This window comes from Danio aesculapii, chromosome 14, assembly GCF_903798145.1.
Source record: "Danio aesculapii chromosome 14, fDanAes4.1, whole genome shotgun sequence".
In the NCBI taxonomy this organism is placed as follows: domain Eukaryota; kingdom Metazoa; phylum Chordata; class Actinopteri; order Cypriniformes; family Danionidae; genus Danio; species Danio aesculapii.
Genome location: NC_079448.1, coordinates 51,286,488 through 51,302,664, shown reverse-complemented (window position 1 = coordinate 51,302,664; position 16,177 = coordinate 51,286,488). Strand labels below are relative to the sequence as shown.

The 16,177-nt window shown below is 37.0% G+C and overlaps 1 protein-coding gene across 1 annotated transcript in view; it reads left to right on the top strand.

Annotated features, from left to right (window-relative positions):
* sfxn1 (sideroflexin 1) overlaps positions 1-14,926 on the top strand; it is a 33,606-nt gene extending 18,680 nt beyond the window's left edge. The window contains exons 7-11 of the mRNA XM_056472948.1: positions 1,929-2,056; positions 3,295-3,344; positions 7,157-7,206; positions 7,299-7,346; positions 13,656-14,926. Coding sequence (XP_056328923.1) covers positions 1,929-2,056; positions 3,295-3,344; positions 7,157-7,206; positions 7,299-7,346; positions 13,656-13,752 — 373 coding nt within the window. The 3' untranslated portion in view covers positions 13,753-14,926. The remainder of the gene's footprint in view (positions 1-1,928; positions 2,057-3,294; positions 3,345-7,156; positions 7,207-7,298; positions 7,347-13,655) is intronic.
* Positions 14,927-16,177: the final 1,251 nt, after the last annotated feature.

Sequence of the window (16,177 nt, the reverse complement as noted above, 5' to 3'; positions counted from 1 at the left end):
ACATAAAGTGACAAGTGACAACACAAAATAAATCTGAAAAAAAGACGATAAATATTAAACAGATGCGGTTAGTCAAGAAACCTGGATGTTGAGTTGTATGTACAGATTGTTATAAATATACAGGTTATGAGGTGCTGTGTACAAGTGCGAATGTAGAGAGTATTGCATTGTATATTGATATAAGGTGCTGTGTACAAGTGCGAATGTAGAAAGTATTGCACATATTTATTACACAGTAGGGGAATATTTAACTGTTCATAAGGTAGACAGCCTGAGGAAAGAAACTTTTCCTGTGTCTGGCTGTTTTGTGCTTGGTGCTCTAAAGCGCCGACCAGACGGTAACAGTTCGAACAGGTAGTGTGCTGGGTGCGAGGGGTCCAGAGTGATTTTGCGAGCCCTTTTACTCACTCTGGAAGAGTACAGTTCTTGAAGTGTAGGAAGGGTAGTGCCAGTGATTCGTTCAGCAGTCCGAACTATTCGCTGTAGTCTTATTTTAGGCAAATAAAGCCCATGAGCAAAATTCATTTTGATTTATTTATGTCTTCTTGGCTATCATTTGAATTACCCTTTGAATACATCTACAGAAGCCAAATTTTAAACCACAACCAGAATTTTTTTATTTGTTGCAGTTCACACTGCTACAGCTGTAAAAAAAAAATATTAATAATAATAATACTGGGTTCCACACAATTCCTTAATGTGTTTGTGTCGAGACAACATGAAGTTACCTTAATGTTTTACAAATATAAGTGGATTAAACATTCATTCATTCATTTTCCATTAGCTTAGTCTCTTTATTCATCAGGGGTCACCATAGTGGAATGAATCGTTAACTTATCCAGCATATATTTTACACAGCGAATGTCCTTCCAGATGCAACCCAGTATTGGAAAACACCCATACACACTCATTCACACACATACACTATTTAGTTTATTCAATTCACATATAGCGCATGTGTTTGGACTGGAAACCGGAGCACCTGGAAGAAACCAACACAGGGAGAACATGCAAACTCCACACAGAAATGCTATCTGACCCAGACAGGACTCAAACCAGCGACCTCCTTGCTGTGTGGCGACAGTGCTAACCACTGAGCCCTTTGAATTAAACATTAAACAAATAAATTGCCTAAAAAATGACAAGTTCTGGCTTACTTTAAACAAGCAGCAACAATAATTTAAGTGTACTTGCTTTTTCAATCTTGAATATCTCTTCTTCTGCACAATATCTTGCATTTCATGATATCATTCATTTATTTTACTTAGGGCTTAGTCCCTGATTTATCAAGGGTAGCCACAGCAAAATGAACCGCCAACTATTCCAACATATGTTTTATGCAGAGGCTACCCTTCCAGCCACAACCCAGTACTGGGAAACACCCATACACTCTTGCAGTCACACACTACGGCCAGTGTAGTTTATTCAATTCCCCTATAGCGCATGTGTTTGGACTGTGGGGGAAACCGGATCACCCGGAGGAAACTTACGCCAACACGGGGAGAGCATGCAAACGCCACACAGACATGCCAACTAACCCAGCTGGGACTCGAATAAGCGACATTCTTGCTGTGAGGCCACAGTGCTCTCCACTGAGCCACCACAATACTGTTCTGTCTTATATAAAAGTACTTGCGTAGTCCGTCTCAGGTTATGTGTATAGTTAAGTATTTCTAGTTCAGTATGTTAGTATATATAGGTTTAAAATAGCTCTTTTATCCAGTGTTGTGTTCATTTTTATGATTGTGTTTATTTATGTCCTACGAGATACGACATTACAACATTATCTCCACACATGTAGTGGAATGACACTAAAGCTCAGCTTGACTTTCATAGGGTGTCCTTACATTTTCCAAATGTGTCTATATGTTGTGCATCACGGTTTATGTAATGAAATGATCATGCTCTTCCTTTTGTGTTTTAATCAGGGAACTCAAACACGGTATTCCAGTAACAGATGAGAATGACAATCGGTTAGGAGAATCTTCAAAGGCAGCTCAACAGGCCATCACACAAGTGGTGGTGTCCCGAATCCTCATGGCCTCTCCGGGAATGGGTATGTTTTCTCTAAAACTCACTGTCAGTGAAGGGATCGTTCACCCAAAAATGAAAAATGGTTCAAATACTGTTTGATAATGTTAATTAGTTTGTGCTATGGGCTATGCGTGTTTCTTTATAGCTTGTATACATTTGATTTGTATGTTTTGTTTAGTTTTAGACATCAGCTCTTCTGTATTTTGAAGCCATCCTTTGTATTACAAGGAGGACCACAGTGGAAATAAGCCAAGGAATTTATTATGCTTTTATACTCGATAGTTTTGGGGCAGTGCGGTGGCGGAGTGGGTGGCGCTGTCGCATCATAGCAAGAAGGTCACTGGTTCGAGCCTCAGCTGACTCAGTTGCTATTTCTGTGTGAAGTTTGCATGTTCTCCCTGTGTTGTTGTGGGTTTCCTCCGGGTCCACAAGTCCAAAGTCATGCGCTATATGTGAATTCGGTATGCTAAATTGTCTGTAGCGCATGTGTGAGAATGAGTGTATGGGTGTTTTCCAGTGATGGGTTGCAGCTGGAAGGGCGTCCGCTGCGTAAAACATATTCACTGTAGTGACCACTAATTAATAAAGGGACTAAGCGGGAAAGAAAACGAATGAATGGATGAATGAACTCGATGGTTTTATATCAAGATGAATGATGGGATGCTTTGTTTTTGTACAGTTTGTTAAATGATGTTAAATAAAATTCAGTTCAGTTAACTCGTATTTAACTCAAGACTGGTTCCAAACATTTAGGAGATTTCTTTTTATGTTAAACATAAAAGAAGATATTTTGAAGAATGTCGGAAACCTGTAGCCATTCATATCAATTGTAGGAGAATAAAAATACCATGGAAGTCTACCAATTTTCCAACATTGTTCGAAATATCTCCTTTTGTGTTCAATCGTAGAAACTCAAAACCAGTTTGGGGAAAGTCAGGGGTGATAAAATATGAATTTTCATTTTTGGGTGAACTATCCCTTAAAGCCGATGATAGTCAAATAAATTTTGCAGATATGCTTATGAAATCTGAGACCAAATATAAAATCTATGATTCAAAATGGGGCTACTTCAGTAAACTAAAGCTATCTTTGTTAGCAAACTAAATAAAATACAAATAATTTCAGATTTTCAGCCCTCACTGTACTTGCTGTCTTACACATGAAATGTTGATTTTATTGAAGTGCATGTCTGGTAACGCAACGCTGTGATTGCAATAATTATTTTAATTAATGTTTTGTTCATCTTTCTCCGTCCTTTAGCCATTCCTCCATTTTTAATGAACTCATTGGAAAAGAAAGCTTTCCTGAAGGTACATTTTAAACATGATTTGTTTACATGACTGAAAACATTAAAGAGGCCTTATGATGCTATTTTAAATGCTGATATTCTGTTTAATGGCTGCATTAGGAGGTTAACATGCTTCAAAACACAAGATTTTTCACATATTGTTTATTGTGGCTCAGTGGTTAGCACTGTCACCTCACAGCAAGAAAGTCGCTGGTTCGAATCCCAGCTGGGCCAGTTGGCGTTTCTGTGTGGAGTTTGCATGCTCTCCCTGCGTTGGCGTGGGTTTCCTCCAAGTGCTCTGGTTTCCCCCACAGTCCAAACACATGTGCCATAGGTTATTTGGATAAACTAAATTGGCCGTAGTGTATTAGAGTGTGTGTGAAAGTGTATGGGCGTTTCCCAGTACTGGGTTGAGGTTGGAAGGGCATCCTCTGCGTAAAACATATGCAGGAATAGTTGGCGGTTCATACCGCTGTGGCAACCCCTTATCAATAAGGGACTAAGCTGAAGAAAAATTAATGAATGAATGAATACAGCAGATCTGTTATTCAGTCTGAAACGCTCTGATTGGCTGCATCTGAAATCGCATACCTCCCTATTATATAGTATGCAAGTCGAGTAGTACATCTAATTTCAAAGTATTAAAAAAATACAGTATGTGAGCTAGAGGTGTAAACCTATACTGGTCTCATAGTTTGGTTACGATTATCATGCCATCGATTCGGTTCAATTTGATAGTTCGGTGCATTGACGATGCTGTCCATACACAGTGTTGTATTTTGGGGGGTGGCTAAAACAAGCTGTCTGTATAAACACACACACAGCACCACACTGTCTCTCATTCACACACAAACAAACAGACACACACTCACACGCTACGCTTGCTCGCTCGGGAGCGATATTGTGAGATCGCCCACTCCTGTTAAAATTACACCAGGAGTTACCGACCGCTCTTATTCCTGCGCCGCATGAAATGTGGTCGGGTCCCGCAACAATGTACAGGTACAGCCGCGGGAATGCATACAGGCTAGAGGAAAAGAAAAATCACACCAGCAGGTGAAATATATATGCGAGTGAGTGAGTGAGTGAGTGAGAGAGCTTTCATTCATTCCCTCAATCGCAGAGAAATAGGGGCTTCTGCTGTAAATACCCGCGCCTGCGACAGAGCGCATATGAGATAGATGACGTTAGTACATAATAACCGGTTATGATTATTACTGAACCGATGCCGAATTGTCCGCGTCTGCATCGCGGTGCACCGAAGAAACAATTAATTTTGACACCACTAATGTGAGAAATACCCAGATGACTTTCTACTTCTGGCAAGATTCTGTAGTGCGCACCCAATGGAGGTTACGATATCCCATGATACAGAATTCATAAATGGGAGTGGAGCAATGAAACTGACGTGGGTAGGTCACATGATTATGACAGAAAAACCAGAAAAAGTTGGGACTGTTTGGAAAACGCAAATACAAAAAAAAAGTAGTGATTCCTAAAATTGACTTTGACTTGTATCTCATTGCAGACAACATAACAAACATTATTTAATGTGCTCCTCATGATTTTTATTTTCCTCAAAATAAACACCTATTCCTATTTTGGTTGTGTCCTTTCCCTTGGCAATGGTTACTTGCACTTCTGTGATAGTAACATTAATGCTGAAAATACATCGAGATTTGAGCACGATATGCTGCCTCCTTTTCCAGGGACGCCCCAGCAGGGTTTCTACAGGTTTCATTAAATCAAATTTAAGACTTTGAAACCATTATGAATGAAATTTCACAAGGCTAAACTCTAAGGATGTTTTTCTAAGGGCCCAGTTTAAACGTTAAATAAACCATTAAAACAAATATTATTATAGGGAAGATAATTAACCAAATGTTTATAAATAGAGTTGGTAAATAAAGTTAATAAATAAGAGTAAATAAATAAACTTGTCAAAACTTTTGAGATGGAATGATTGTGATTGATGGGGTGTTGGGCCGATTGGGTAGCTTTACATGGACATAGGAAAATTAAGACCTGTTTAAAATGTTTCAAGACCTACAACACAGTATTTCAGTGAATTTAAGACTTTTTAAGGCCTGAAATTTAGATTTTGACAATTTTAAGACTTTAAGACCCTGCAGAAACCCTGCCATGAATATTTCAGGAAGACCATGCACAACCACATTCTGCACACTTTACAAAGTCCTGGCTGTAGAGGACACAGATACTTGACTGGCCTGTCTGCAGTCCCGACCTGTCTTCAATAGAGAATGTGTCACATTTTGAAGCGCAAAATGTGACAATACCCTGTGTGCTGTTGCCCACCTTAAGACTTGTTTGCAGAAAGAATGGGACAAAATTACACCTGAAACACTACCTCATGTGTCTTCACTACCTAAACGTCTTTTAAGTGTTGTAAAAAGGAACGGCAACATTACAGTGGTAAAAGCTTTACTGTTTCAACTTTTTTTAAATGTGTTGCAAGAACCAAAACTGTAATACATAAGGAAAACCACGAGGAACACATTAAATAATGTTTGTTGTATTGTCTGCAAGGAAATACAAGTCAAAGTCAATTTAGAAATCAATACTTTTTTTATTTTTAATTTGGTTTTTCACACTGTTTTTAACTTTTTCTGATTTGGGTTGTACTCTCATTCATACTATAATAGCACATAGTTTGTTTTTTTACGATCATGTGGTTAATTGTGATACTAAATGTGATTTAAATGTAGAACATACTCGAGTATAAGACTATTTCGAGTATATTTCTGATGCAGCCTGCTTTATATAAGCCCCGCCTTCCCAAAAGCCCAGAGAGTCAGGAGCTCAGTTTAATGTCATCCGAAAGACAGCACCCACTGACAGTATAGTGCCTCCTTCACTTTACTGGGGCATTAGGACTCACACAGACCACAGATTGAGCGCCCCCTGCTGGCCTCACTAGCACCACTTCCAACAACAACCTAGTTTTCCAGCCTGATCTCACGAGAAAACGTAAGTATTTTACATTTGGACAGTTTAGTGGCTAATTAGAGTTCAGTCGTACGAAAATTGCACGATTTTAAAAAGGAGGCATGGCACCTAACCCCACCCCTAACCCAACCGTCATTGGCGGATGAGCAAATCGTACTAAATTGTACGAATTAGATCGTACGAATTCGCCACTAAATCAAAAAGTTACGAATTGCCGTGAGATTGTGTTAAGTTTTCCCATATGGTCTCCCATGCAGGTACTGACCAGGCTCAGTCCTGCTTAGCTTCAGTGAGTAGCCGGTCTTGGGCTGCAGGGTGATATGGCTGTGGCTATATTTGTGATTGGCCGAACATCTCAAGTGTGTTTCAGAAACGTAAATGCAAAGTTAATAATATCGTGTGGGTTTCACTGTATCTGTTTGAGCCAAATTCTGACAATTTGAATAATCAAGCAGATCAAAACCAACTTTGCTGGCTTTAGTTAAGCATTTGAGTAGCATAATGATGATATTTCCAGTTGTGCGATGGGGGTATGCAGAATGAATATGGATTAATGCGTTTTAAGCAGGTCTAGATCAGATAAAATAAATAAATGCCTTTTTTGGGAGACTGAGTTTTGAACGTTTGTAAATATCACGCATGCAAAACAAACTTAAAGCATCATATGGCCTCTTTAGTGAACACTGCAGCCTTAGCAGAGTGCACACACACACACTCTCTCTCACACATATACACATTCACACACTGCCTCTTACACATACACGACTACAATGTTTGCTTGAGTGCATCAGCCCTTACAATGGCCCCATAGAATCATGGGCTTTGTTGCCAGGTTGATTTTTTTCCCCCCCTTTTATTTTTTTTCAGAGGTTTCCGTGGATGAGTGCACCCATTCAAGTTGGCTTGGTTGGGTTTTGGTGAGTTGCCAAAAATAGACTTAACATTTAATAAATGCTTATTTTCAGACAGGCATTCAAGAACTTATGACCCATGCTTTTCTTCTTCTTAGCCTGGTGTTCGCAACCCCGCTGTGCTGTGCGTTATTCCCACAAAAGAGGTGAGATCTTTCTCCAAACGGCCTGAAAATTAGTGCATAGGCATGCATACACTGCGGCTAAACTCAGTCGTGAGTGCAGCTTTTGTGGTGCATATCTAGCTGTATTTTACAACCAAATTAACTAACAAGTAATGCAAATAATGAGGAATCTCATTTATAAATGTCGTCTGCACAAACAAGAGCAGAAATGTGTGCACGCCACTTCCTATGCAATTGTGATTTATAAAAAACAAACTTGATGAGGGATTGTGCACAGCTGTAAGTAAACCTATTTAAACTTAAATACTGAATTAATATAACCATTTTAAATCATCATATGAGCCATAATCATTCATAAATAAATGACAATTTCTTCTGGTGTACGTTCACTTTTAGGAAGGTTTCTATGCACATTTGATTAACTAGACGCCTGGTAGGTAATGAGTTAATAATAGGTTAAACAACTATTAATACCACAATCAAATATGCAAAATATTTCAAATATATTAAGCATTTTGCATTATTTTACATTATTAATAGATTCAGTTTACTGACAGTTATACATTTGTCATAGATCATATTACAGTTTAAGAAAAACAACAACAACACTAATAATAATAATGATAATAACAACAACAACAACAACAACAACAACAACACTAATAATAATAATGATAATAACAACAACAACAACAACTACACTAATAATAATAATAATGATAATAATAATAATCATAACAACAACAACACTAATAACAACAACAACAACAAAAAATAATAATAACACTAATAACAACAATAATAATAATAACACTAATAATAATAATAATAACAACAATAAAAACAACAACAACAACAACAAAAATAATAATAACAACACTAATAATAACACTAATAATAATAATAACAACAACACTAATAATAATAATAATAATAATAATAATAATAATAATAATAACAACACTAATAATAATAATAATAATAATAATAACAACACTAATAATAATAATAATAATAATAATAATAATAATAATAATAATAACAACAATAATAATAATAATAATAATAATAATAATAATAATAATAATAATAATAACAACAACAACACTAATAATAATAATAATAATAATAATAATAATAACAACAACAACAACAACAACAACAACAACAACAACAACAACACTACTACTACTACTACAACAACAACAACAACTACTACTACTACTACTACTACTACTACTACTACTACCAACAGCAGCAACAACAACACTAATAATAATAATAATAATAATAATGATAATTATAATAATGATAATAATAATAATAACAACAACAACAACAACAACAACACTAATAATAATAATAACAACAATAAAAACAACAACAACAAAAATAACACTAATAACACTAATAATAATAATAATAATGATAGTAATAATAACAACAACAACAACAACAACAACAACAACAACAACACTAATAACAACAACAACACTAATAATAATAATAACAACAATAAAAACAACAACAACAAAAATAACACTAATAATAATAATAATAATAATAATAATAATTATAATAATGATAGTAATAACAACAACAACAACAACAACAACAACAACACTAATAATAATAACAACAACACTAATAATAATAATAATAACAACAATAAAAACAACAACAACAACAACAAAAATAACACTAATAATAATAATAATAATAATAATAATAACAATAAAAACAACAACAACAAAAATAACACTAATAATAATAATAATAATTATAATAATGATAGTAATAACAACAACAACAACAACAACAACAATAAAAATAATAATAATGGATTTATTCATTCATTTTCTTTCGGTTTACTCCTTTTATTCGCCACAGCGGAAGGAACCACCAACTATTCCAGCATATGTTTTACACAGCGAATGCCCTTCCAGCTGCAACCCATTACTGGGAAACACCCATACACACATTCACACTCATACACTACAGCCAATTTAGTTTATTCAATAGAGCATGTGTTTGGACTGTGGGGGAAACCGGAGCACCTGGAGGAAACCCACGCGGACATGGGGAGAACATGCAAACAAATATTTTTATGTTGCTTAAAAAGTTAATCAGGTTTCAACCGAATTCAAGTTATACAAAGTTTAACTATATATTTTTAGTCTGTTTGATTAATGGAGTTGAGATGACTAGAGGGCGACACTGTGGCTCAGTGGTTAGCACTGTCGCCTCATAACAAGATGGTCGCTGGTTCAAGTGCCGGCTTGACCAGCTTGCATTTCTGCATGTTCTCCCCGTGTTGGCGGGGGTTTCCTCCGGGTGCTCCGTTTTCCCCAACAAACACCTGCGCTATAGGGGAATTGAGTAAACTAAATTGGCCATAGTGTATGTTTGTGAATGAGTGTGTATGGGTATTTCCCAGCACTGGGTTGCAGCTGGAAGGGCATTCGCTGTGTAAAACATATGCTGGATGAGTTGGCGGTTCATTCCACTGTAGCGACCCATGGATAAATAAGAGACTAAGCCGAAGGAAAATGAATGAATGAAGTTGAGATGACTAGAAAAGTACATTTAAAAAATAAAATATTTAAGGGAACAGGAAATATTTTGGAATCACTTTATTTTGACGGCCCCTTTAGCATATTTTGTTGTATTTAAGTTACACTAATTCTCATTAGATCATAAGTAGACTGTTAGGTTGGGGTTAGGGTGTACATGCACTTGCAAAGTTTCTTATAGTCAGTTAAATGAGCAGTATCAGCAGATATTAAGCAGACAGTCTACTAATATTCAAATGAGAATTAATTGGTATGTAATTGCAATGCAACTTAGTCAACAAAATGTGCAATAGACTCTTCACATTTCCGGGTTTCTCAGTTGCGAAAGTCGTCATAGCGGAACTATAAGGTAAACTTAAAGCGCAGTGAATAGGAGAATACAACAAATAATTTTACAATATTATTTTCTGAAATAATAAAAGAAAAATGCCACAATGGTGTTATCAAGACTTTCAGAAAAAGGAAAAAAAAAAATAGTGTGAGACTGATATAACGGCACCCAGAAGAGAGAATAACGTCTAATTTACTCTTACCCCCATAAACACTGCACCAGAAACACCTCGCATAAGCGGTAATTCTTTTTTTTTGTCATTTAAAGCAAATGGGATTTAAAAAAATAAAAATAAATAAAAATATTAAAAACTTCAAGGATTTAACATTATGATGACCATTATATGCGTCATAACGGCCTTGTGAAAAGGGTCCATCAAAAAGTCTTACCAATATTTTTTTTGTAAAAAGGGATTACTAAAAACAGCGAGTAAACCCACTGCCTTAAAAATGACAAGTTGATTTTACTTAAAAATGTAGGTATTTAACTTAGAGCTGTTAAGTTCACTTAATTTAATGTTTATAATTATACATGTAGTTAATTTACTTAATAATTAGAAGGCAATGAGTTTACTCACTTTTTCAACTAATTGGTTTTTACAGTGTATATAATAGATCACCTCACATTTGAACTTCATCTGTGAAAACTGGACTGAAGCAGATTCAATTTGCTAACTTAATCTATGCTAAGCTGCTCTGACACAATGTACATTGTAAAAATCGCTATAGAAATAAAGATGCATTGAATATAAAGTCACAATTTCCTAATTATATTATTTATTCAGTGGTGGAAACGGATGTCATGAGCACACTTACACGAAGCATTACAGTCTATATGTGGCCTTTGAATCTTCTTGTTTTTTCAATCATCTGAAATGATTAATTTTGCTTTGTAAATCATTCATCATTGATTGATTGATTGATAATTCATCATATTTTCTTTTTTGGAAACAACATGTAAAATGTTATTATATTGGGTAACACTTTACAACCGGGGTCACCAAACTTGTTCCTGGAGGGCCGGTGTCCTGCAGATTTTAGCTCCAACCCTAATCAAACACACCTGAACAAGCTAATCAAGATCTTACTAGGTGTACTAGAAACACCCAGGCAGGTGTGTTGAGGCAAGTTGGAGCTAAACCCTGCAGGGACACCGGCTCTCCAGGACCGAGATTGGTGACCCCTGCTTTACAATAAAGGTTGCATTGGTTAATGCATTTACTAACATGAACAAACAATGACCGATACAGCTATTACAGTATTTGTTACAGTTGTTCATGTTAACTCACGGTGCATTAGCTAATGTTAACAAGCATGAATTTGGATGTTAATAATGCATTATTAAATGCTGACCTATAAGTGATGTACAAGTACAGCTCATTATAAGTTCATGTTAGTAAATACAGTAACTAATGAACCTTATTGTGAAGTGTGACCAATTTTGGTTCCAGTTTAAGTGATCATTAATTACTTATAGATCAAATTGTTTGTACTTTGTTTGATTGGTTTTGTTGTCTGTAGGCCTGTCACAATAATCAATATATTTGACTTATCGCACAACACATGGACATGACCTCAATCATTTTTTGTGATGCAATATATATCAGCCATACATAAAAACCAATTCTAGCAACATTTTAGCAGATTGTGCAACATCTCTATATCTATTGGAGGAGTCAGTGTCAGTATGGTTAAAGAAACACCCTAGTATTATAAATTACTATAGTATAATCTTATGTGGGTGTCTGACAGCTGATAATAGATCTGGTCGTAGATAAATCGCAGCCTCTGTTACTCTTAACTTGCACTTTTGTGTTGACATTTATTATTATTTATTTAGGAGATGTGTTGTTTTCAAATTCTGATTCTAATGCCTCCTTATTAAATAGTTAAAACGACTATAATTAAATGAAATAATCTTAAGAATAAAATATGTTGTGTTTGGAAGAGTGTATCTGCATTGTGATGATATTATACTGTCATTCTGTCATTATATAATGAGTGTCATACAATGGTACTAAAATGACAATGATATCATTACCACAATATATTTTAATGGAATATATCCTACAACAAACAATAGATATGACAGGCCTAGTTGTCTGTTTGTTTTGATGTTGTAATGGCCCGTTTCCACTGAGTGGTAAGGTACAGGTCACCTTTATTAGGCTTGCGTTTCCACTGCCTAAATGGTACCAAGGGTACCCTTTCGGTGGGCGTGGTGTACGACAAGGTTTCAGTTGACATTATTCTCGCTCAAGAAAATCTTGCTCAAAGTAAAAGTTGTACAGGTCATTCACATATCATATGAGAAGCACTTCTCACAAAACAGATGCTTTAAATGTTCCTTACTAACCTTTCTATTAACATGATTTGATTATAACTGCAGATCAATGACAGAGTGAAATAGCCTATGCAACATATATGAACACATACAGACCCTTACAGTCTCTGATATGTTACCAATTACAGAAAAAATTACACACAACAGACATTTAGTCCTTATTTGGCTTCAAAAACAACATGCAACATATAGCCCACAGTCAGTGCAAACCTGTCATCTGTGTCTTTAATCTTCAGCAGCACATGTAGCCTCTGTTAGACAGTAATTCTGTCATTCCCAGTTCATAATAGTCCTAAAGGTGATGATAATAGTTAAACATGGCAGTGTGTTCACGTTTTAGGCTGCTGAAAGAATCATTTGCTCCTTAGTTTATTCTGGCTTCTCCTTTTGTTTTTTCGCTCGACACTCATGTTTGTTCGTTTCTAATAGGATCGGATGTCAGAAGCACTTCAATAATCACGTCCACGTTATTATCATCAGCTCAAGAAGTTCGTTATCTCAAATATAGATGCGCACGCTAGTGATCGCGAGCTCCCTGGAGAAAGTGAAACCGCTCGCATTTTTAAATGGCCTTGTAAAACAAACAAAAAAAAAGGACACCGATATTGTTCTTCTTGGCTTGTGTCTGTACATCAAGACAACAAGGTTTGTTTGAGCTCGGGTCGACCATGGCTTGTTATTATATGTATATAGTATTACGATGTAATGTCTCGGCTGTGTATTTAAAAATGGCGGTTTCTTTGTTTCCATTTTTTTGCTTGTGTATGCATACATGAGTGACACTTCTCTGTAAACCAATAGCGTTTAGTTGCGCGTCTAGCTCTGCCTTTTGGTACCGTTTTGTTGCGCTAGGTTTGCAAAGGGTACCAAAAAAGTGGTACAGTACGGTTCGCTTTTAGATACCCTTTGACAGTGGAAACGGCCATAAAAGCGTACCGAACTGTACTGTATCGTACCACTCAGTGGAAATGGGCCATAAGGGACCCCCTCAAAAATGAGATTGTTCATCATCTCAAGGAGCTGTCCCATTTAATGAATTCAAATGAATAAATCCTAATTCATTATTTTGCATCATTGCTCCAGCTCTATGGCAGTGAGCCGCCTGGAGCCGGAGTTGCAGGAGAAGATTCGAGCCAGTCATCCTGGAGTAGAGACGGTTTATTTCAACAAAGGACTGTAGAAACAAACCCCGGTGAACCTGCTTACTGCTGTAAAAGTTTCACGTACCATCTAAAAACATCTCTTTGTGTGCCAAAGTTCACCCGTTCCTCTCCAGGACATCCTGATTCAGTCATTTTGTAAGAGTTTCTCTTTTATTTTTGATCTGTTTTAATTGTTTTTAAGCTGATTATTGTTGCCGATTTGTGTCTTTTGTCTGACATGTGTATGATGGTGCTCTCTGCTGTGTATGTGTACACACTCTAAAAAATGCTGGGTTGTTGTAACTTCGATACCTTTTAGATATGTCGACCATTTCTGATACCGTGAGGGGTAAAATAATTCCACAACATTAAGAGTATACAATTTTAATTTATTTCGAATAGTATAATCCACTCTTTAAAACAACTTTCAAAACACAAATGGATTTCATGATGATCAATAAAACATCTTCATATCTGTGTAAACTCAAAAATAACTATTGATTTTAATCTGTTTGAAATGGAGCAGGATGAAACATAAGATTATCCGCTTGTCGTGACGTATGAAATATTGTTTCCGGCTCCAAGCTGCTATTCATTTTAATTGAGAAAATATTGGTTTATGACCACTTTTTAGTCGTATCACACATTAAACTGAAATTTATCTAAAATCATGCTGTACACACCAATCTCTGGACTTTCTGCATTACAGACACCAATATTTAACAATTTATAAAAACTCAAATCACTTTTTGGCCATCGGATATTAGGCATGGAGATTGTTACGGTTGCCGTATATTGTTAGGATTTTTGCCTCCCGTTTTCTCTCTCTCTCCCTCCCTCTCAGCCAGTCATATCCTTTAGGTCCGCCTTCGCGACAGCCGATTGGTTGGGAGACCCGTCACTCATCATTGGGTGACGTGGTGCGATGACATAAAAGGACGCCAAGGAGAGCGCTTTTCCTTTGATCCTGTTTTTTGTGTTTTGCCGACATGATTTTGTTATTCGTTGTTTTTGCTTAACTTTCGTTTGGATAAAATTATTTGTTATTAGTTCTGCCCATTTTTTAACTACTTTGTGATTTTTGTACATCTTTATTTCGATTGTTTGTTTGTAACTTTTTGGTCCAGCTCTTACCTGGCAAAAATCAAAAATCATGTCGGCAAAACACACAAAAAACAGGATCAAAGGAAGAGCGCTCTCCCATCCGCTCTCCATGGCGTCCTTTTATCTCATCGCGCCACGTCACCCAATGATGAGTGACAGGTCTCCCAACCAATCGGCTGTCGCGAAGGCGGACCTAAAGGATATGACGGGCTGCGAGGGGGGGAGAGAGAGAGAGAGAGAGAGAGAAAACAGGAGGCAAAAATCCTAACAATATACGGCAACCGTAACAGAGATACATATACAGTTGAAGTCAGAATTATTAGCCCCCCGCTTATTTTTTTCCCCCAATTTATGTTTAACAGAGAGAAGATTTTTTTTCAACACATTTCTAATCATAATAGTTTTAATAACTCATTTCTAATAACTGATTTATTTTATCTTTGCCATAATGACAGTAAATAATATTAGACTAGATATTTTGAGACACTTCAAGTAAAATAAAATACCGTATCAAGAATGTCAGCAGTTCCTAAGTCCAAAAAGCATTAAATTACTAGTAAAAAATAAATCAGAGCGGTTTTATCTTATTTTCTCATTAAAACAAAAGTGTTATCTTAATATTCATTCATTCACTTCCGCTTTTCCGGGGCCGGGTTGCGGGGTCAGCAGTCTCAGGAGAGAACCCCAGACTTCCCTCTCCCCAGACTTTTCCTCCAGCTCCTTCGGGGGGATCTCGAGGTGTTCGCAGGCCAGCCAAGAGACATAGTCCCTCCAGCGTGTTCTGGGTCTTCCCCGAGGCCTCCTCCCGGTGGGACATGCCTGGAATACCTCCCTAGGTAGGAGTTCAGGAGGCATCCAAAACAGATGCTTGAGCCACCTCAGCTGACTTCTCTCGATGTGGAGGAGAAGCGGTTCTACTCTGAGCTCCTCCCAGGTGACAGAGCTCCTCACCCAATCTATAAGGGTGCGCCCTGCCACCCTGTGAAGGAAACTCATTTCTGCCGCTTGTATCCGAGATCTTGTCCTTTCGGTCATGACCCAAATCTCATGACCATAGGTGAGAGTAGGACTGTAGATTGACTGGTAAAGCGAGAGCTTTGTCTTTTGGCTCAGCTGCTTTTTGCCACACCGGGGACCGGTACATCAACCACATTACTGCTGCCGCTGCACCAATCCACCTGTCAATCTCACGTTTCATCCTTCCCTCACTCGTGAACAAAACCCCAAGATACTTGAACTCCTCCACCGTGGGTAAGAACTTTCCTCCAACCTAGAGATGGCAAGCCACCTTTTTTCAGTGGAGCACCATGGCCTCGGACTTGGAGGTGCTGATTCTCATCCCAGCCGATTCACACTCGG